Consider the following 21640-nt stretch of genomic DNA (forward strand, 5'->3'; position numbering starts at 1 on the left):
CCTGTTTTCCACAGCAGCTGTACCATTTTATGTTTTCACAAACAGTGCACAAGGGTTCCAAATTCTCTATATCCTCGCCAGCACTTGTTTTCTGTTTTTTTTTCTTTTTTGTTTTTAAATTTAAATTTTTTACTTTTTAAGTTTACTTAGAGAGAGAGAGGGTACAAGAAGATCATGAGCAATGTGGGCTCTATTCCATGAACTGTGAGATCGTGACCTGAGCCGAAACCAAGAGTGGGACACCTAACTGACTGAGCCATCCAGTTGCCCATCCTCTGTTTAAAATAATAGCCATGCTGATGAGTAGGGGGAGTGTTATTTCTTTGTATTTTTTTTCATTCATTTTTTTTTTATTCTCTTCCATTTTTTCAAGATTGTTAGATCTGGAAAGTCATGTCTGGAAAGGTAGAAAGAAAGAAGATCTCAAAATGCAGTTCCCCCAATAAATATAGTAAATAAATGATGAATATACATCTAACATGGATTGATTTCCTGGTGACTTCTCTCAAGCACTGCCGCTTCAGTTTAACCAGCTCATTGAGATTGGGTATCTCAAAACCTAACTGATGGCAGGAATCCAAGAAGTTTTTCTAGCCAAGGAGAGATGTGGTCATCTTTGCATTGACAGGGATCACTCTGGCAGCTGAGTAACAGGGGTACCAAGGAAGCTGTGGGAAGGTTTGAACTGAGACAGTGCTCAAAGGAACCTAGAAGAAGGGGTGGGCTCCAGAGCCATTTGGGACAAGAAGTCATGAAGCCTGGATGATTAATTGAATGTGGGACGTAAAGATGTTGACTTCTGTTTTTTGGCTTAAATCATTGGTTGGGCGTTGCATGCTGAAATACAGGTACAGGAGGAGGAAGAGCAGCTTGTCATGAGGCAGGGAGAATAATGAGTATAACCTTGAAAAACTGAGCCCCAGGCCTTGGACTTTCTCCCATAAAGGACTGTGCATTTGAGTACTCTGTCAGCCACCGCATAGCCCTGGACAAAGCTGGAGTCTCTGTGGCTTGTCAAAACCACAGGATGAAGGCAGTTTCCCCTGCTGAGTAAAACAGATGTTCACAGCATCTACGACTTTCCCTGCATTCCTTTAGCTGTTGTTTGAGGGCCATCACTTGTCTAGCCCTGTACCAGGACTGGGGTGAGTAAGACAGATAGGGGCTCGGTCACCTTGGAGCATAACTCATTGTACAAGGAAGACCCTTGTAAAGCCTGTCAGAAATCAGGGCACCTGTAGCATTGTCTTCTCACTTGCCAGGCTAAGAATCCCGGGATGTCATTAAATTAAGGAAAGCTGTGCAGTTCAGCCCAGATCCCACCCCTCAGTACGCTGCATCGCATTGAAGGGGGTCATTGTCACAGACGTCTCTGATCAGCAGGTGCTCAAGCCCTGGTGATTAGTGCAGAATTTGGTGTCTCCTACCTCCTATTTGCCTCATCTTTTCTCTAGATATACTATTCAGCCATTAAAAAAAGAAGAAGAAGGAAATCCTGCCTTCATGACAACATGATGGACCTTGAGGACATTATGTTAAGTGAAATAAGTCAGAAAGAGACAGATAAATACGTATAGTTTCACTTATATGTAGAATCTAAGGAAACGGATGAACCAAAACAAAACAAAGAACTAAGCTTATAGATACAGAGAACGGATTGGTGGTTGCCAGAGGGGAGGAGGGCAAGTAGGTGCAGGTGCTTAAAAGGTACAAACTCCCAGTAAGTAAGTAAATAAGTAATATAATGTGTAGTAATGTACAGCATGGTGACTATAGTTAATGTCATTATATGGCACATTTGAAAGTTTCTAAGAGAGTAAATCTTAAAGGGTCTTATCATAAGAAGAAAATTTTTTGTAACTATCTATGGTGATGGATGGTAACTAGACTTATGGTGATTCTGTTGTAACGTCTACAAATGTAGAATCACTGTGTTTACTTGAAACTGATATATGTCAATCTTACCTCAGTTTTAAAAAAAATAATAAAGTAAATGGCCAGTGTGATCAATACCCGAGGAGTGACAAATGTTTGAGCATCATTAAGGTGACTGTCATGGCTCTGATGGTGATTCTTGACTTCCTCTTTGCAGTGGCACAGGACAGTCTCATTGACCTGGCCCTGCCAGCCTGTTCCAACCTTGAGTCACACCTCCTTAGCCCTTTGTAGTGATTTCTTTCTAAGACCTCTCTTCTTTTCATCATTTGGTTCGGCCCCTCAGTGCCCGTGTGATGATTTCTAAGCCCCAACACAATCATCCATGATTCTGTTCTCCAACACTGTCTTGTATCCCTTTTTACCTTGAACTTGATGCCTTGGTTTAGGCGGACAAAACAGATATTTCAGCTCTCTCTAGGTCAAGCCTATCTATAACACCTCTCCATAAAACCATTAATAGAATCTTCCCCCTCTTTTTCTTGGCCAATCCTCTTCATCATTCAAGCCCAAGTATCAGAATTGTCTCCTCAAGAAAGTCTCTGCATGTTCAATTTGAGCTAAATGCTTTCTGTTTATTCACTTGCAGGCATTTTGTGCATACTTTTAGCAGAGACTCTTCCAAATTCATTTAATTGATGTTTATGTCTGCTTTCCCGGTAGGCTTGTGGACAGGGACCATTCCTTACTCATCTTTTAATCTCCAGAAGCTCCCACATAGTGGGCACTTAACAAATGTTCATCGAGTGGTAGGTTTTGGCCAGCAGATGTGCTTCCAGCACCAAGCATATGTCTGTTTGTAGGTCTTCAGGGTGCTTCTTGCTTTGGATGGGTCCTGTGCCCTTTTTAATATCTTTTTAGCTGGCCCTGGTCTTTTTGAGTTTTTCACTCATGCAGGTATACTTTTTTGTGGCTTTCTTAACTGTTATAAGTGCCCATATTTCTTTGGTATCATATAGACCTGAGTTTTCATTTTTATTTTTTTGCAGTAGACTAAAAATTACTACTGATTACTCAGTTCCTCCTATAGCAAAGCTCTCTGAGAGAAGTATATCCGATTTACAAATCATTATATGCAGTTGAGATCCTACTTATCTTCAAAGCAAGAAAGCAACCAGTTTGTTCATTTTCCTTTGTTCAGCAGATAACCTACTGATTCTCCACATTGCCCATGTCTAAAAAACCTCATGCTCTAAATCATAGTAGATTTGGAGTTTTTGGAAGTGAAGTCTTTGCTCCCCATGAATGTGTAATAAGTCAAAGTGGGCACATAAAGTTGGGTGTATCATTTCTAACAGAGTTTTGGAACTTATTCCTGGCCTACATCTCAGGCTCCCTGGAAACCAGGATTTGTATACACACATGCGTGGTACTTGGTGCCAGGGAAATTTTGGATGAGGCAAAGGAGCCCAGTGACTTCCTTTGGGATTTAGTTCCACTTTGGAGTAGTGCCCAGCAAGGGTCTTTGCCAGGAAATAATTTCACTGCGGGGGAAACATTCTTTCTCGACCAGCACAGTCTTAATGGAGAAACCAACCCCACTGCTTAGGCATCCTCTGTCTTTCTCTGAGACTGCAAACAGACAGCTAATTTGGCAGGATGTGGAAGCTTTTACAGCTTCTCAAAAGTGCCTTAAGCAAAATTATATACATTCCAAATTTATTTCAGTCTTGAAAAATAAAGAGATTTTTCACTTGTGCATTAGCATCCTTTTATCACTCACCAGTGGCGAGTTGATTTACATGGATGTATTTGAATAATTAAATTCTGATGAGGTGAAACATCTGGCTTTCAAATCCATTTGGACCAAAAAATATCAAAATCAAAAATCAGACATGTCCTCGGTAAGCCATCCAAGGAGCTTCCTGGAGTGTGGCACTCTTGAGCTGTGGTTTGGTTGGCATCAGGGCCGCAGACCTCGGTGGCTATGAAGGCTCCTAAGTGGGGACGGTCTGATGTCATCAACAACCAAGGAAGGAAGATGGACAAGTGAAAATTATTTTTAATCTAAGTTTTCAACATGTTCATTATGGAAAATTTAGAAATTATAAGCAAGCAAAAAAGAACTTACAACATAGTCAACATGCCGCTGTATATTCTAGTCCATACTTCAGGCTCTTCCACTATGTATACTCTTTTCTACACACACACACACACACACACGCGCGCACACACACGCACACACACACGCACACACACACACGCGCACACACACGCACACACACACACGCATATATTATTTATATGTGTTTTTTTACCAAGATGGGTTCATGAAGAGTTTTTGCGCTTACTTACCTTTTCTTTTCATAAATATTTTCCTACATTATTTTAATGTCCATCTGATACTGCATTCTTTGGATATTGTGTACCTTACTTCTTGTCTGTCAGTAGGCATTTTGTTGTCTAGTGTTAAGCTATCATAGGCGATTGGAGTGAACATATTTGTAGCAGCTAAATCTTTGTGTTTCTCCATGATTATTTCCACAGGGAGAAAAAGTAGAGATGGGATTCATAGAACAGAAATGTAAATCGTTTTTGTTGTTGTTTATTGGTTTCTTACTTCATCATATTTATTTTTTTTATTTTAGAGAAAAAGGGAGAGCACATGGGGGAGAAGGGGAGAGAAGAGGAGAGAGAGAGAATCTCAGGTTCCATGCTCTGCACAGAGCCTGACGTGCGACTCGATCACATAACTCTGGGATCATGACCTGAGCTGAGATCGAGAGCTGGATGCTCAACCGACTGAGCCATCCATGTGCCCCTGGAAATATAAATAGTTTTAAGGCCCTTGACAAATGTCCACAAATTGCTCTGTAGCAATGGTTGCACACATCACCACCATTTTCCACCAAAACTGTATGAGAGTTCCCGATTGCATACAAACTAGAAAGAGATCCTCTTGAAGTATTGAGTACCAATATGAATACACCTTCCTGAATGTAGCTCTAAGCTGGCATCAGGGAAACTAGATTCCGGGGAATCTTGCTAATCTCTGGAAGCTTGTCCTGGGCATCCTGCTCATTACCAAGGATTCATCAAGGACCTAGTTTGTTCTGTGTGGAGCTCATGCTATATTAGAACGCTGTATGCACAAAGCTCCAGCCTTCCTGGTCCTTTCAAGTCAAGCGTAGGGATGACAAATCTGAATGTAAAGCTGAAAGGAAGTAGATTCTGAATGAAGAATTCTGGGATTTGAATCAAAAAAGCTGGAGGCACCGAGATGGCAGTGAGGACTTTTCCCTGGCTGACAACAATTATGGGGGAAAAAAAAGGTAGAGTTGATCCTGGAAAACATGGGTTGTTCTTTGAACATCACATGTCCATTTATATGTATATTTTTTCTTTAAAACATTTATTTTAATGTTTATTTATTTATGAGAGAGAAAGAGACAGCATGTGAGTTGGGGAGGGGCAGAGAGAGGGAGACACAGAATCCGAAGCAGGCTCGAGGCTCCCAGCTGTCAGCATAGAGCCTGATGCAGGGCTCGAACCCATGAACTGTGAGATCATGACCTGAGCTGAAGTTGGACGCCTAACCAACTGAGCCACCAAATGTGCCCCATGTAGATTTTTTCAGTAAATACAATACACTACTATGAATGTATTTCTTCTTCCTTATGATCTTAATATTTTCTCTAGCTTGTTTATTATAAGAAATCTGTATATAACACATATAACATTCAAAGTATGTGTTCACTGACTGTTTATGTTACCAGTAAGGCCTTTGGTCAGTAGTAAACTTAATAGTATTCAAGTTTATGGGGAGTAGTGAAAAGTTCTATGTGGATTTTTGACTGTGTGATTTTTGACTGCATTTTTCAGGGGTCAGCAGTAATTTCATTTTCCTTCCTGCCTGCACCCCCTTCCTTATTTCTTCCTTATGTCTACACTCCCCATTTCCTGCTTTCAACTGAAAAACTAAAAATGTCACATTAGAGAGAAAGTACAGAGACATCAATAATATGGTTACATCCTGTGGCTTATTGAGCCTTAGCCTCACCATGGATGACTGAAAGCTCCTAGAAAACTGGCCCAGAATCTAATTTGTTGTTCACTCAGTGCCCAGTATCGTACCTGAAACTTAACAGGAATCTGAGAAATGGGAGTGAAATGAATTTGCTTCCCCCGCTTAATTCATACCAGTGTGGAGGGGGCTTCAGAACCAGAATCTGGTCATGGCTGGATATACTCTTGGTGAGATTTGCATCTTCAGGAGAGGCCAGGGTCCCCACTACCTCTCCTGGGAGAGAAGGTCACGTTGCCTGTGAATACATGCCCTGCAAGCTCCACCGTTCTCTCTTCTTCTCTGCACTTGCCGGTACTTCATCGATTCTCGATTCTCTTATCCTTTATTTTTTCTTGTTGACCTTGAGCATGGAAGTTTTATGCATGTAGTTGGCAATATTTATGTTGCTGCTGATTTGGTAGTTAGCCTGTGTTTTAGCTGATGGTTATTTACTGTGTTTGTCTCTGCTGGTTTATTTTATCAGGCCTTACCATTTCTCAAAAGTTTGCTTCACTGCAGGGCTGATTTCTTCTCCAGTTTTTGGTCTCATTTGTCTTGCTTTTTTATGGACCATTTACTAACTATACAGTTGCTGTAGAGTGCCTTAAATAGCTTGTTAAGATACAGTTTTGGGGACCATGTGATGAAAGCAACTGGAAGAAGTGGGCTTCTTCTTTCCACTAATGGAGAATAGTGTTAATTACTGACTTTTTAATTTAATTTTATTTTTTTTACTTTTTTGTCCTTGAATGGTATTCCACGGTGAGCCATTTTAAGGGATGAGCTTCCTGTGTTTTCTGTTTTCAAAGTAAGCCTGAAGGTGAGCTGTAAATTCAGAGAAGGATCTGCCTTTATTCAGTTACTTTAGATTTGCATTGTCCGTGTAGGGGGCTGCATTTGCTCCCCCTTCATTTTATAATTACACCCTTGAAAGCTGAACTATAAAGGTCATCTGGGGAACTGAGGCTTTTCCTAGTGAAATTATGAAGGGTAGTTGTGGGCAAGGATGGAAAACAGCAGATTTCCTTCGTCCTACATGGCAGCAGGATTTGCCTTTGAAGATACATATTGTATTAATCTGAATACATGGCACGAGCTCTCTGTAATTTGTTAACTCACTTGATGAGAGCTTGTTGCTCGTTCAGTCGAGGTTTCCAGTTGTACATATCCGTTCTTGCTTTCGGGTCTTTGCACGTGCTCTTGCCTTCTCCTAGGGCACTCATCCATGTGTCCACCAGCTCCTCATGTGGCTGAGTCCCACATAGTCTCTGAGATCCCAGTTTAAACGTTGCCTCTTCAAAAAGGCCCTACCAACCTCCATTTAAATTCTATCTCCTCAGCTATTCACTGAAAGCACCCTCTGTCTTTCCTTCGTAGCACTTGAAATGGTTGGTGATTGTGTCTCTTGGTCTACTTTTGGTCTACTCTTGGTCTATATATTTAGTGGTAAGTGAAAGGGTCTGATTTTCTTGATACCTTGTCCGTGCTCCTAGTAGGTGTTTGAGAAATAATTGTTGTTAGAATGTGTGTGTGAATTTTTGTGCTCCGACAAGGCAGTTCCATCCCCTTCTTCTATCACAGACCATAATTCTAACCTTGAGAAGCTGTGCCCATATCAGTGATATTAGCTGTTTAGTTCCCAGACATTACGATCTATTCAGGTTAATCATCATTGCCGTTGGATAAAATGGAAATGAACCAGAGATTCATAGACACAAAAAGGAAGTAAAATGGTTGCTGTAATCATGGTAGATTAAGAAAAAAATTTGAAACAGGTAGTTTGTCTCATTATAAATGGAAATGCTTATTACAAAAAAGGAAAACATTCAGAAATGAATAAAGTAATCACAAGCATTCACAATCCTCCCACCCCAAAATAGTGATTAGTTTATGTTTGTAATATTTACTTAGATTTATACTATATGTGTTTTAATTGTACATCAGTTATTGTAATTATGCATTATAATGATTGCTTAAAAAAACAAATTGAGATCAAACTAGATATACAGTTCTCTATCTTGCTTTTTCTTTGAACATGTTGTTGTGAACTTCCCCCATGCCATTGAAGACGTGTCTGCATTCTGTCTATATCATAATTGTAACTCTTGCTTAATCGTAAAGGACTTTTGGAACCCCTCTCTCCCCTCCATAAATTGTTGATTACATTGCAATTAATCTGCTTATATAAATCTTCCCCACTTTCTTTTTTCTTTTGTCAGCTAAACCCACACTCCCTTGAATTCTTTATTTGATGGCAGCTACTGCTTATATTAAAGCAACAAGGGGAGGAATGAAAAGAGGTGTCAGAGAGAAATAAGGAAAGGAAAGGTTGATGACCCAGACCATAAGAGGCATGACAGTGGAGTATTGGGAGTGGGCATGCAGGCCGGCGGGGGTACGGCAGGTGTTCCGGGGACCGCTGCTCACCCTCAGCCTGAGACAGAGGCATGCAGTGCAAGCATTGCTGGTGAGGTGTGTTAACATTTTGTCTTCCAACGGGTGATATCAAAGAAGTACAAATGTGTAAAGCAGATCTGTAACACTAAAGCCCTTCACTTCAGTGAAGGGAGAGAAGCTGTGGTGCATTTCAAGTCTTTCTCACATTTTCAAGCTTCCCTCTGTGCTCTGTTTCTTTCCTCTGCTCAGAAATAGGCACAGTTTTTCTGGAAACTAGCCTCTCTTGGGCCCCCCAGCATAGATGGCACCAAAGTGTTTCTCATGTCCACTGTCATGTCTCTCTCCAGCATGTGATTGCTTACAGTAATCGTGGCATATCTGTATTACCGAATTGCACGCTATTAAACTATGTTAGTGATCGTTAATGATCTGGGGATTTGTCACAAGTATTCATTAAGAGGAAAAGATCACAAAATGAACTCTTGTTGGCTCTTGCCTTGTGTATATGTGTGTAGCTGTGAAGGCTGTAGGCCGGGATGAATTGTATAGGTATTTTACTTGTATTTTGTACATTTGTTGCAGTTAATGAACTTCCATCTTGAGAAGGGTGGAAAGCACCAAAAGTTGTTACTTCTTATGGCAAAGGGAGCTCTGCATTGGCTGACACCATCCCTTCTGGCCCAGGGATTCTGTGACTGTCATTGGGGTTTGGCTCTGAGCCTCTTGTCGATGACTTCAAAGCACTACTCCTAGCAGCCATTGGTTGAACGCCTTACTGTTTGCCTCACAGAAGGCCCTCAGGATATGCAGTCAGTTTGGCCAGGTCTCTTTCCTCAAGGAGCCCTGGTGGACAGGGCTCTGTCTGCCCTCTGTGACCTGTAGGGCCCTGAGTGGTTGTAGCCCTGGCTCCCTCTTGAGCCACAGCTGCTCTCACACCATCACCATCTCCCAGTTCCATCTGCTTTCACCATGCTGGTCTTGCTGTGCTCCCAGCATGCCACACACATTGTCTTCTGGTTATTGGCCTGGTTTCCCACTCATGTTGGCACCAGATGCATCCTCCTGGTTACCTCTTCTCTTTAGCTCTCTCTACCCTTTCTCTTGTCTTCATTTCTTTTTCATACCACCTATCCCAGAATATACGCATTGTTAGTTAGCTCTCCCACTCACTGGAATGCAGGGTTTATAATGCCAGGAACTTGGTTCCTTTTGCTGAACCCACAGTGCCTAGGACAGTGCCCTGGCACACAGACACTATATTGAACAGAGGAATTATTGGCTGCATGAACTACTGGTTCCTGTTGTTTGTATTCAGTGCCTTGGGTAGAGGACCACCCAGGGGAGGAGGAAAGGTTACCCACAGAGGTGCTCCTGAGAGCATCACTTAACTTCTGACATTTTGCCCACAGTCTATCTTTTGGGTTATATTTATCATTGCTTCCCTTTATTTGTTCTGAGCAATAGCCAGACATGCCCTGTACTCCTTCCTTTACGTGTATCTTTTGTCTTTCTTCTATTTTTCTTCAACTCCATCTCCCCGCCACACTACAGTATGCCCGTTGTTATTCTGTCCATCTGTCAAGGCCCAGCTTGACAGCAGTTCCTCTGCGAGGCATCCTCTCATCCCTGCAGCTATAAATGCTCTCCCTCCAACCCATCTCCTGTTAAAAATGGAACTTTCTCGGGTTCATCATGTGCTATGTGATTGATATGCATGCACATTTTATTTCACTTACAGTCTACTCTTAAGATGCAAAGGCACTTTATGTATTCAGCATTGCCCTTGTACATGCTAGGCGTTGATACACATTTATGGGATATGTGGCATGCATGGCTCAATCAAGTGGCAGGAAAATCGCCTAGGGTACACTATTCTGGTTTGTCCAGCAGAGACAGGTACATCTTGGAATGACGAACTATTGTTAACTTCTGGGAGGCTGTTTCTGGTGTAAAAGTTACCATGCTTCAGTTGAGGAGGTGAGGTGGAATCGCAGTGTTGGAGCGAGAATGGGGGAAGAGTAGGAAGAGGTGAGCTTTACTCTTGGCTCCTCTAAAGAAGAGGTCACCTTGGACTTGTCTCTGCTAGTCTCTGGGCCTCAGTCTCCTGGCCTGTACAATAGTGGGGGGAGCAGGGTGTACGGGTGTGTGCCAAGTTAAATGAACAGTCTCTTGAGTCTCCATGTCGTCGTAGCCACGTGTGATCTTGCAGCTCAATCAGGTAGGTCTCCTGGGTTTAACACGTGGTTCCGGCCGCATTTATTGGAGCGAGCTTTACCACTGTTATGAGAAATAGGCCGGGAGAAAACTTACTTAAAATGCTTCTGGTATCAAATTTTACTTTTCTTGTTTTTTAAAGCAATCTTTGTTTCTGTAGCACTTTCCATTTGCAATACAAAATGCTTACAACTGGCTCCTGAAAGTCTTTTGTGAGTACTTTCTAGACTCAGGATTTGAAAGTTCATTAGAAAACCATTCCCAGACTACTAGGGAGTTTTGTGTCATGAACTCCGATTTCTAACTAAAAGGGGTTTAATTTCACAACGTCCTAGATTAAATTGCATTGTGAGACCCTCAGTTTGATATATACCCCTTGAATTGCAGTTGTACGTAAGTCTCTGTATTGTAGGATAACCTGATATGCTGTACAGTGATTTGGGGGGAAAGAAAGGAAAATGGGGAGGGAGTGGTGTAGAAATTCTACTGTCTCTATAAAGCAGCTATTCTTAGCTTTTTATTTATTTTTGAGAGAGAGAGAATGGGTGCGTGCTCACACATGTGCACGGATGTGGGGGAGGGGCAGAGAGAAGGGAAGAGAGGATTCAAAGTGGGCTCTACACTGACAGCAGAGAACCCAATGTGGGCCTGATATGGGGCTGGAACTAACCCAGGAGCCATTGGATCATGACCTCAGGGAGAATCTGACACTCAACTGACTGAGCCACCCAGGTGCCCCTATTGCTGGCTTCCTATAATAAAAGTCTCTAATGATGCACATAGGAATGACCTCAGACCATATCCATCTAGAGATGAATGGCCAGGTTATTTCATGCATTTCCCTGTGCCCTCCTTGGGGTAGTCTCTGGTTTCTGCTCAGCCTTTAAAGAACATCTAGAATGTCGGGAGGAATATTGGATAAAACCTGCATAAACTCCAGCACCCAAGTCCAAACTTCCTTTTCAGTCTTTAAGACACACCCCCATCTCTTTGGGAGTTTGCTCCTTTATAAGGTGGTTTGAAACTGGCCAGCAGTTCCTGAGAGTGGTAGGGTAGTAAGAAGGTCAGCCATTCTGGTCTCGTCAGTACAGAACTGTTGTCGAAACCTAATCCCTTGTGAAGGATCAGGGAGAAGTGAATCATCTTGCATGGAGTTCTGGTCTTATCTAGCTGCTTTCCATCTGGCCCACACCAGAATCTGGACTGCAGATTACCACCGTGCATTCCAGGCAGCAGTCCAGGAGTTCTTTAGGGAATGGTGTATGCTTGATCAGAACCCAGCTACATACTTCGCAGGGTTCAGTGCATAATGTACACACGGGGCTTCAGACAGGAAGAATTTCAAGATGACGGCAGTAGACAGTGAACTCAGGGTGCTGTGCATCCTCACAGGTGGCATACCCATGGGATCATCCCTGTGGGAAGCTAAAAAATCATGTGGGAAAAATTTCGGCTTACCTGTGGCCTAAGAATTTTCTTTCTCCTTGCCTATTCCCGTACTTATGGAGAATGTCCATCTGGGAACATGCCCATCCACCTTGCCTTCAGTTCACCTCCATTGTCAGGTCACTCCCTTCCAGTCATGCTGGGGTCTTGAGCTCAGTCTCAGTTACCCGCTACACCTGCCCCCACCACCACAGCTGCCAGCACCAGTGTTGGCTGGACTTGGGTAGCTGTTTGCCTCCTCTTTGAAAGTGAAAGGACATCAAAGACACAAAACTAATCACCACTGGCACAACATAAGGACTCGAATATTTATGCCTTCAATTCATTTAAATTTTTCTTTCTTCCTTTCTTTTTTGATAATCACAGTCTCACTTTCAATGTCATGGTGTGAACTGAGAAATTCCCACCCCCTTGCTATTTCATTGCCGATGATAACAGGAATATAAATTGCAAGATGTGCAATTATACCTAAAAATGCTAGATGTCTTTTAATGCAAAAAAAAAAAAGCTGTTTCTCATAAAAATAGATTGTATGCTTGCTTTTTTGTTGGACCTAACACAGTATATGTACTTCCAAATGTCATTTTAAAATGCTAAAAACAGCTGCAAAAATTACATCCTTTTGTGATTTTCCTTTTAATTGTAACATTTAGGAAATTAGCATTTGGGGCCAAGATAATTCCAGTAAAATAAGATAGTGAATTACACTTATTTAAAATGAAGCCACATTAAAATACAATTACAGCTGATATTCTTTCCTTGATATGAACACATTCGCGTTTATATTTCACAATCTACTGAGGTTCGCTATTTGAAATAATTATCATTGATTAAGGAAGGAGGTGCATTTTAAAGTGTGATTTGTAAATATGTAATATTTAATGGAAGTCATACAGTACCAACAACAGCTGATATCATCTCGTATTTGAAATGCAGTTCTCGACTTTGTAATTGACTCTCAGAATGGTAGGGACTTGGTTTTAAGTTAAGACTGAGCATCTTTATGTGTTTTTTTTTAAACTCTTATATTTTAGGAAAGAGGAGTCATTTGTTATCAAGGACACTGCTTTGAGTAGGAGACAGTCAAACTTTTTCCCCCCATTTTAGAGACCACAGAAATGAATCCGTACTTCTTCAATATGGATTAAAATGGGAATCTCCCCCTGATGCCTTAACTCAGAACCTTACAAATCATTAGATGTCCCTCTTCAGGAGGGGTCAGACAGCCTCCTACATCTAAGGTTGACAGTTTCCACTGGTCCAAGTACTTTTCCTTTCCTTATCACAATCAAATGTTCTAAAATGAGAACTTCTGTCGACAAGGGCCAGGGTTCTCATCAGCCCAGAGACTCCAGTCCCCCTGCAGCTGCCCTCAGACCACCCTTCCTCTGCCCCATAGGGCACTCAGCACTCAGATCCATTTGCTTACGGCACACGCCCCTCCCGGCCTGTGCCCCTCCTTACTGTTGTCATCTAAACTTACTTGCTAAGCTTCACCATTGTTTTCAGTCCTGCTGTTATCTCGGGTGATTCCATATGGATACTTAGAGTTACATAAGCATATTCACTTCTTCAGTCTGGAGACTTCTTGGATTTCTTTGTTTCACCCATAAGAAGACTTGCTTTGTCCCTACTTACTTTTCTGTCCAGTCAAGTTTTTGTCCTCAACACTTGAACCATCCTCTTCCCAAATCCTCAGATGGTTCTTTGGTTCTGTCTCTTGTCGGAGACCCATCTGGTTCCAGTGAATTTTCTCCCTGTTCTGAGCCTGTATCCAATATCTCAGCTCAACACTATGAGAGAAAGCCACGTCAACACGGAGACCAGCGTCTCTGTAAACTGACAATCTCTAGGTGTGAGTGATGCCCACCTACCCACCGCTTTTTGTTTATTGTCCTAATCAGTTCTCTTGCCCCTGGCCTTTTCATGTATAACTAGTGTTCTCCACCTTCCTCCTTATTTTTAGCAGAGGACCTTCCTTCTGACCTCACAGAGAATACAGAAGTTCTAAGAGAACACCACCACCACAAAAACCCATGTCTGCTTTGCTTTTGTCTTTTTCTCTATCCTTCCTGTCCCAATGGCTGAATTGTTCTTTGTCTTCTCCTACTTGTACTATGGATGCTGTAGGATTCGTAGCTTATATTTATTAACTGCTAAGTGTTCATTATATATTTCCATTGGATCCTCTACTCAGCAAGGACTAGGCTTATTCTTGAATCTAGTTCCAGATGAGGAAATTAAGGCTTGGAGAGAAATTGTCCCATGGTCATATAGGAGCCAGGATTTGATCTGCGATAGACTAATTCCAAAGTCCATGCTCTTAGCCATCATTTTGTCCTTTTCTTTTCATGCCAGCTCAGGAACCTCTATCCCCAATTTGTTTACACTCTCTCTCTTCTGGCTTGTTTATACTAGGGTTTAAATATGCACAAGTATCTTCCAGATATTAAAATGAGCATCCATTCTCCTAAAACTACCACATCCCCTTCATAACTAAAATACTGAGAAAGTGCTCTACTGTATCCATGATCAGCCTCTACTCTCCTCCCATTCAGTCCTCAGTCCACTGCAGTCTGGCCCCAAGCCCAGCAAAGCTCACTCCGAGTTCACCAGTGACCTCCATGTTGCTAAGTTCAGTGAGTTCTCCTTGGGCCCTGTCTTACTTGACTTTCCTGGAGCATTTCATACTACTGCTCTCCCTTCCCTTTGCTTTCCTGTGCCTACCCTTTCCTGACCTTCTCCCTGTGCCTTGTTCTCGGTAGTCACTGCAGTGTCCGTGGTCTTCCAGGCTTGGCACTAAACTCCCTTATTCTCATTCCATACATACATCTGGGTTAGCTCATCCACTTTTATGGTTTCAGTTCTTGTCTAGATGCTGGAGAATCCCAAGTCTGTATCTCCATCCTTGACAAGTACCTGAGAGCTAGACCTTTGTATGTATCTCCCTGCCTGCTGGACATCTCATTTTTTATTAACTCTCTGGAATCATTAGCTTCAACATGTATGAAATTGAGCTTACCTTCTCGAAGGCAGAATGGAGAAGAGATGAAAATTGTGAGCCAGTTTTAGAGTCAAGATTTATTCTGCCATTTACTAGTGATATGGCCATCTCTCACGTGCAAAATGGGATAACAATAGCACCTACTTCATGCGAAGTCCTCAGAATAGGGCATCTAATGAATCTTCAGTGGATGATGGCTACTGCCCTCATCTTGGCTACCATGAGTCCTAGCACTAGTGCAACTACCATTATTACTTCTGCCTCCCCCACTGCTCTGTCCCCAGCGCTTCTCCTCCTTTCAGTGGATCCTAATATGTGCAGGCACTTTACATGTACTCTACGTGTATTATCTCATTTGACACGGGCCTATAGCCCTTTGAGGTAGGGCTTCTTATTTTTTTTCAATTTCTATGAAAATTAAGTGTCTCAGGTTAAATAACTCATACGTGGTCTCTGTGTTCACACCTGCAGACTTTTTAGTCCTCTAAAGTCTAGGATTGTGATGCCTCCTGTTTTGGTTTTCTTCTTCAATATTACTTTGGCTATTTGGGGTTTTTTGTGGTTCCATACAAATTTTAAGATAATTTGTTCTAGCGTCGAGAAGAACGCTGGTGCAATTTTAATGGGGATTGCACTGAATGTGTACATTGCTTTGGGTAATAGTGACATTTTAACTGTTTATTCTTCCAATCCATGAGCATGGAATGTTTTTCCATTTCTTTGTGTCTTCTTCAATTTCTTTTGTAAGCTTTCTATAGTTTTCAGCATACAAGTCTTTTACATCTTTGGTTAGGTTTATTCCTAGGTATTTTATGGGTTTTTGTGCAATTGTGAATGGGATCAATTTCTTGATTTCTCTTTCTGTTGCTTCATTTTTGGTGTATATAAATGCAACTGATTTCTGTACTTTGATTTTGTACCCTACAGCTTTGCTGAATGTATGGATCAGTTCTAGAAGGCTTCTGGTGGAGTCTATTGGGTTTTCCATGTAGAGTATCATGTCATCTGCGAAGCCTCCATTTTTTGTTCTGTAAAATGGGATGAGAAGCTTGTCAACCTGGCAGGGTTGGCAGAACAGAGGAAGGGTATTGCCAGCTAAGAGCCCAGCTCAGCACCTTCCCCTTGTAAACAGTCCTCAGATGAGAGGATTCCATCCAGCCTCAGGTCTTGCAGCTCTCAGGGGATCATTTGGCTTAGGACCACATGCCTGTGGCATCATCAGAGCAGTGTGTACTGTTGGTTACACTGAGCTGTTCATAGAAAGTAAAACTAGAGATTAAAGACAGTTCCATAGGGGAATTCTCTGGTTTGAAAGTGATATATCTAGTGATTCTTTGTGACTGTGTAAATATTTCTAGGAAGACTAAACTGTACAGAAGTCTAAAAAATAGGAAACATTTCCAAGGTTCTGTTTATTGTTGTAGAAAAGAGAACAATTACATATTAACCTTAATGAAACCTTATCCCTGCTTAGTATAATGACATATGTGCTGAGCTTGGAGACTTGCAAATACCTGTCATATATATTTATGTGATTGATTTCTCATGCATGGTATTGTCTACTATCTACAGATTATTTTCATTTGATGGGAGGATACGTATAACCCTAAGTGACAAGTTTCAGTGAAGGATTTAATTCTTTTATTGTATATCACCAATTCAAGCATTGCTCGTGACTTAAGGGAGGCCATTTTGGAAGTAGCCATGGGTTCAAATGCTGGCTTTCCCACATCTCACCATTATGACCTTGGACAGGTCATTTCACACATCCGAGCTCTGGGTTTATCTGTAAAATGGAGAGACTATTTGTTATCTTTAGTGTTTGCTGGGTAGACAAAGTAAGCTGACATGGGTAAGTGACCTAGCACAGCACTCCTTTCTGCCCACAAATGCCACCAGGCATGTTCCTCTCAACGTTAGCCCAAATTAAGTAGGTAATACATCTGTTTGAAATATTTCTTAGCTCATCGTAAAAGTTACTTTTGTCAGTCTGGGTTTGCCTGTTAAAAGGGAAAGTTTGTGATGAATGTTTCCATAGTTGAACTTTTTCACCAAATCTGCCATTTACCTCAGCAGGAAAATGTAGAAGTTTAAGAACTATCACACACACTGTTTAAGAAGAAGAGTAAGATCTTGCAGTCATTAAGACTAGCATTTGAGAATAAATCAACTTTTGTTGTCAGTAGTTTAGCAAGTTGTTTTAAAATTCCTAGAGACTAGCCCCCTTTATTTTGCTAACAACACTGGTAAATCCATTCACAATCTATGTAGCCCCCAGTAATTTCTGGATCCTAGAACTGTTAGTCATAAGAAGATCTTGATGGACTTTCCTGCACCATAACCATCTACAAAGTAGTAAAAATAAGAATTTGACTACTGTCATGATTATTATTGGTACTCACTTATTATTAGTGCTATCATTATGATGGGAACATTGCAAACATAACACAGCTAACTCCCTGGAGTCTTTGCCTCAAGCAATTATTGGGAAATATGATACTTATAAAAAGAGACTTCAATGTGTGCATGGCTATTGGCTGTTAAGTACCTTACTGCTTTTTTCCTGATGTTTTTTCCCCCCAGTTAATTCTTTCCTTAACTGATGCCTGTGTTCTCTCTCTCTCTCTCTCTTTCTCTCTCACCTCCCTGGCAGTCTTTTCCCTATAAAAGGACCCATCTGTCTAAGGTAGAGATTCTCTGTTTTATATACTCATCAGTGATTAAGCTGCATGGAGTAGACCTGCTTATCATTTAGATGTTTTCTTTAACCCGGCTTTTTCAATACATTGGTGCTTTGTTTTACTTCCAGTCAAATATGTTCTTTTCAGCCAGAATGTCAGCACTCAGTAGTATGTCTAATTTCATTTTTCCCCTTTCATAGTTTATTATCAAGTTGGTTTCCATATAACACCTAGTGCTCATCCCAACAAGTGCCCCTCTCCATGCCCATCACCCCCCTTCCCCTCTCTCCCACTCCATCAGCCCTCAGTTTGTTCTCAGTATTTAAGAGTCTCTCATGGTTTGCCTCCCTCCCTCTCCCCAACTATATTTTTTCCCCTTCCCCTCCCCCATGGTCCTCTGTTAAGTTTCTCCTGTTCCACTTATGAGTGAAAACATATGGTATCTGTCCTTTCCTGCCTGAAAAGTGTCTAATTTCTAATCATAGGCATAGAGCAAAGAAAACATTTAAACGTGCTAATCCATCATAATTAAAAATAATACTTAAAAAATGGGTGCTCTTTCTAATATGCAACTATATGCAGAGAATGAGAGGGAAAAGCTCTTTCCGAAAAGTGACTCATTTTCATTTGATTTTTATTAGACTTGAATTTGAGCGGCAACAGCGCGAAGAACTTGAAAAATTAGAAAGTAAAAGGTAAGCCACATGGGGTACTGGTTTTAACACTACTGTGGTCTCTGGATTCTCTGCATTACTGATCCAGGCGGATTTCATTGTGTCTATTTCACTGTCTTCCTCTGGCTCTGTGTCATGTATTTATGTGTCTAATGGCTGTAGATCATTTCTCTAGCTGGTTAATTTTACCATGTTTGAATTTTTTGAAAACACTACATTTTCAAATACTTGGAAGAAAGTAGGCAAATTTCCTCTACTCATTAAATTTATACACCAAATATATAACTTGTTTATATTTAACCCAAAAGCATATCCTCCTTCGTGATTATCACCTGAGGTTTTATAAAGCCAAAAGAATGACAGTTCCCTTTCCTTATGCCTCCTCCCCTTTTAAACATCTTTGCTTATGTTGTTTGGCCATTTGTATTTCCCTTCTATAATTTGCTTCTTTAAATTCTTTACCCACTTTTCTCCCGTGTGTGTGTGTGTGTGTGTGTGTGTGTGTGTGTGTGTATTTTAGCTGATTTGAAGTTTTTTATAGGTTCTTAATATAATTGTCTGATAAAGCTAAGTATTTTCTCCTTCTCCCCACCCTCATCCTATTTAACAAGCCAAGAAACAGAGTAAGGATAGATAGTAGAGTAGAAACTAAGGCCACTGAAAATCTGTAAGTTGGATATTTGTTTTCTGGAATCTCGAGTTTAGAATGGTATAGACCAAGCATGACATGTAACCCTGGGAATCATGCATCTCAGTTTTCTATGGAGACCCCTGTTATTCTCAGTGTTATGTGTTAATAAACTAATATTTGGGGCCATTTGCTGATTACCACTTGTCCTAAACTAGTGATTAAATGCTAAATAGCATGTGGTTGTTTGAGCTACAACAATGAACTGTCGATTATCTTGACTTTGATATTTGACCCCAATGAGTTGAGGATGGCATAAGCATTTTTATTTAATGTCATTTTGTAACTGAATTTCTATTGAGTTTTAGCCATTGGGCTGAATAAAATTATTCACATTTAAATTTAAATTGGGCATGGTTCTTTCTCTTTGAGCTCAGGGTCTTTTAAAATGATATCATGCATAACACATTATGCTTAGAGACTCTACAAAGAAAAGATATCAGAGGCTACTTCAGGAGATTAGGCAACTGATATGTTGGACAGTTACAGAGTAAAAAAGCCAAGCAGTATGCAGCTGGAAGTGAAAAGCAAAGCAGTTACCCCCACTCTTTATTTTAGCAAAGGGTTTGACTTTGTGGTGTGTGTCCATTTTCAGAACATTTCAGCTAGGGAGAAGTTTGAGCACCATTTGCAAGTAGGAGCAAATGATGATGGGTCAACATTTCGTATTTCAGGAAACTCATAGAAGAAATGGAGGAAAAGCAGAAGTCCGATAAGGCCGAACTGGAGCGGATGCAGCAGGAGGTGGAGACTCAGCGCAAGGAGACAGAGATTGTCCAGCTGCAGATCCGCAAGCAGGAGGAGAGCCTCAAACGCCGCAGCTTCCATATCGAGAGCAGGCTGAAGGATTTGCTCGCGGAGAAGGAGAAGTTTGAAGAGGAAAGGCAGCGGGAGCAGCAGGAAATCGAGCTGCAGAAGAAGAAGCAAGAGGAGGAGAGCTTTCTCCGAGTCCAAGAAGAGCTCCGGCGGCTCCAAGAGCTCAACAACAATGAGAAGGCCGAGAAGATCCAGATATTTCACGAGCTGGACCGCCTCAAAAGGGAGAAGGACGAGCAGTACGCCAAGCTGGAGTTGGAGAAGAAGAGACTGGAGGAGCAGGAGAAGGAGCAGGTCACGCTCGTGGTGCACCTGGAGGAGCAGCTGCGCGAGAAGCAGGAGATGATCCGGCTCCTCCGGCAAGGGGAAGTGCAGCGGGTGGAGGAGGAGAGGAGGGACCTGGAGGGAATCCGGGAGGCCCTCCTGCGGGCGAAGGAGGCCCGGGCTGAAGGGGACGACGACGGCGAGGAGTTAGAAAGGGCCCAGCTGCATTTCCTAGAGTTCAAGAGAAGGCAGCTGGTCAAGCTGGCCAACCTGGAGAAGGACCTGGTTCAGCAGAAGGACCTGCTGGAAAAGGAAGTTGAAGAAGAACGACAACTCCTGGAGCGCCTAAAGTCTGCAAAGGAAGGTGACTTCAGATCGTCGGAGGGAAGTGGCGATGGTGCCGCAGTCTTCACGCAGGCGGCTCAGACTCTCGAGCAGATAAAGCCAGCGGAATACCGGCTGCAGTATAAAGAACGCCAGCTCCAGTACCTCCTGCAGCATCATCTGCCAACCCTGTCGGAAGAAAAGCAGAGGGGATTTGAAATCCTGGACAGAGGCCCCCTTGGTTTAGACAACACTCTCTATCAGGTGGAAAAAGAAATGGAAGAAAAAGAGGAACAACTTGCGCAGTACCAGGCCAGCGCCAGCCAGCTGCAGAAGCTCCAGGCCACCTTTGAGTTCACGGCCAACATTGCCCGTCAGGAAGAAAAAGTGAGGAGGAAGGAGAAGGAGATCCTCGAGTCACGGGAGAAGCAGCAGCGGGAGGCGCTGGAGCGGGCCTTGGCCAGGCTGGAGAGGAGGCACTCGGCCCTGCAGAGGCGCTCCACACTGGGCCTGGAGATTGAGGAGCAGAGGCAGAAGCTGGCCATGCTGAACAGCAGTGGCAGCGCGCAGTCTGGGCTCCAGGCCAGCCTGGAAGCCGAGCAGGAAGCCCTGGAGAAGGACCGGGAGAGGTGAGGCTGGGCAGGGAGACCATGCCACGCTGCGGCTGCCAAAGGGGGTGTGCCTTCCGCCCCCTTGCCCTGTTGCCCCTCGCTGTCTTTTAAGGAATTCTCTAATACACCAGTCAACGCTCGTTGTCCAATCCAAGCTGACTAAAATACCCCCAGACATCTTCCTGCTAAGGTCCTTAGGATCCTGAGAGATCTAAGAATCATTGGCCTGCCATTGAAAAAAACCACGCAAACCAAACCAAAGCCCTTGTCTATTACTTCGCTGACCTATGGAATACGCAATGGTCATATTTGATAAATATGCACGCTTCCAACCTGCCCCCTCCCCTGCGACTGTCCCCTCCCCTCCCTTTTCTCTTTCCCTTCCCTTCCACCCTCCTTTCTTCCCTCTCTCCTACTGTTCTTCCCCCAACCCCAACCCCTCCCCAGAATTTTTTCTATCTTCCCCATCCCCTGCCTCATTCTCACTCTGGGTCCAACATCTTCTCTGTGACCGGCACTACTTACAGTAAAGCATCATTCCTTCATCACAGACCATACAGACCAGGTGCTGATTTCCACC

General features: G+C 42.4%; 1 protein-coding gene across 1 annotated transcript in view; it reads left to right on the forward strand.

Annotated features, from left to right (window-relative positions):
* The window catches only part of KIF16B (kinesin family member 16B), a 195065-nt gene that overhangs the window by 163116 nt on the left and 10309 nt on the right, over positions 1-21640 (forward strand). Inside the window, exons 18-19 of the mRNA XM_029917053.1 lie at positions 18325-18378; positions 19720-21078. Coding sequence (XP_029772913.1) covers positions 18325-18378; positions 19720-21078 — 1413 coding nt within the window. The remainder of the gene's footprint in view (positions 1-18324; positions 18379-19719; positions 21079-21640) is intronic.

The sequence above is a fragment of the Suricata suricatta genome, chromosome 12, assembly GCF_006229205.1.
Source record: "Suricata suricatta isolate VVHF042 chromosome 12, meerkat_22Aug2017_6uvM2_HiC, whole genome shotgun sequence".
Taxonomy (NCBI): Eukaryota; Metazoa; Chordata; class Mammalia; order Carnivora; family Herpestidae; genus Suricata; species Suricata suricatta.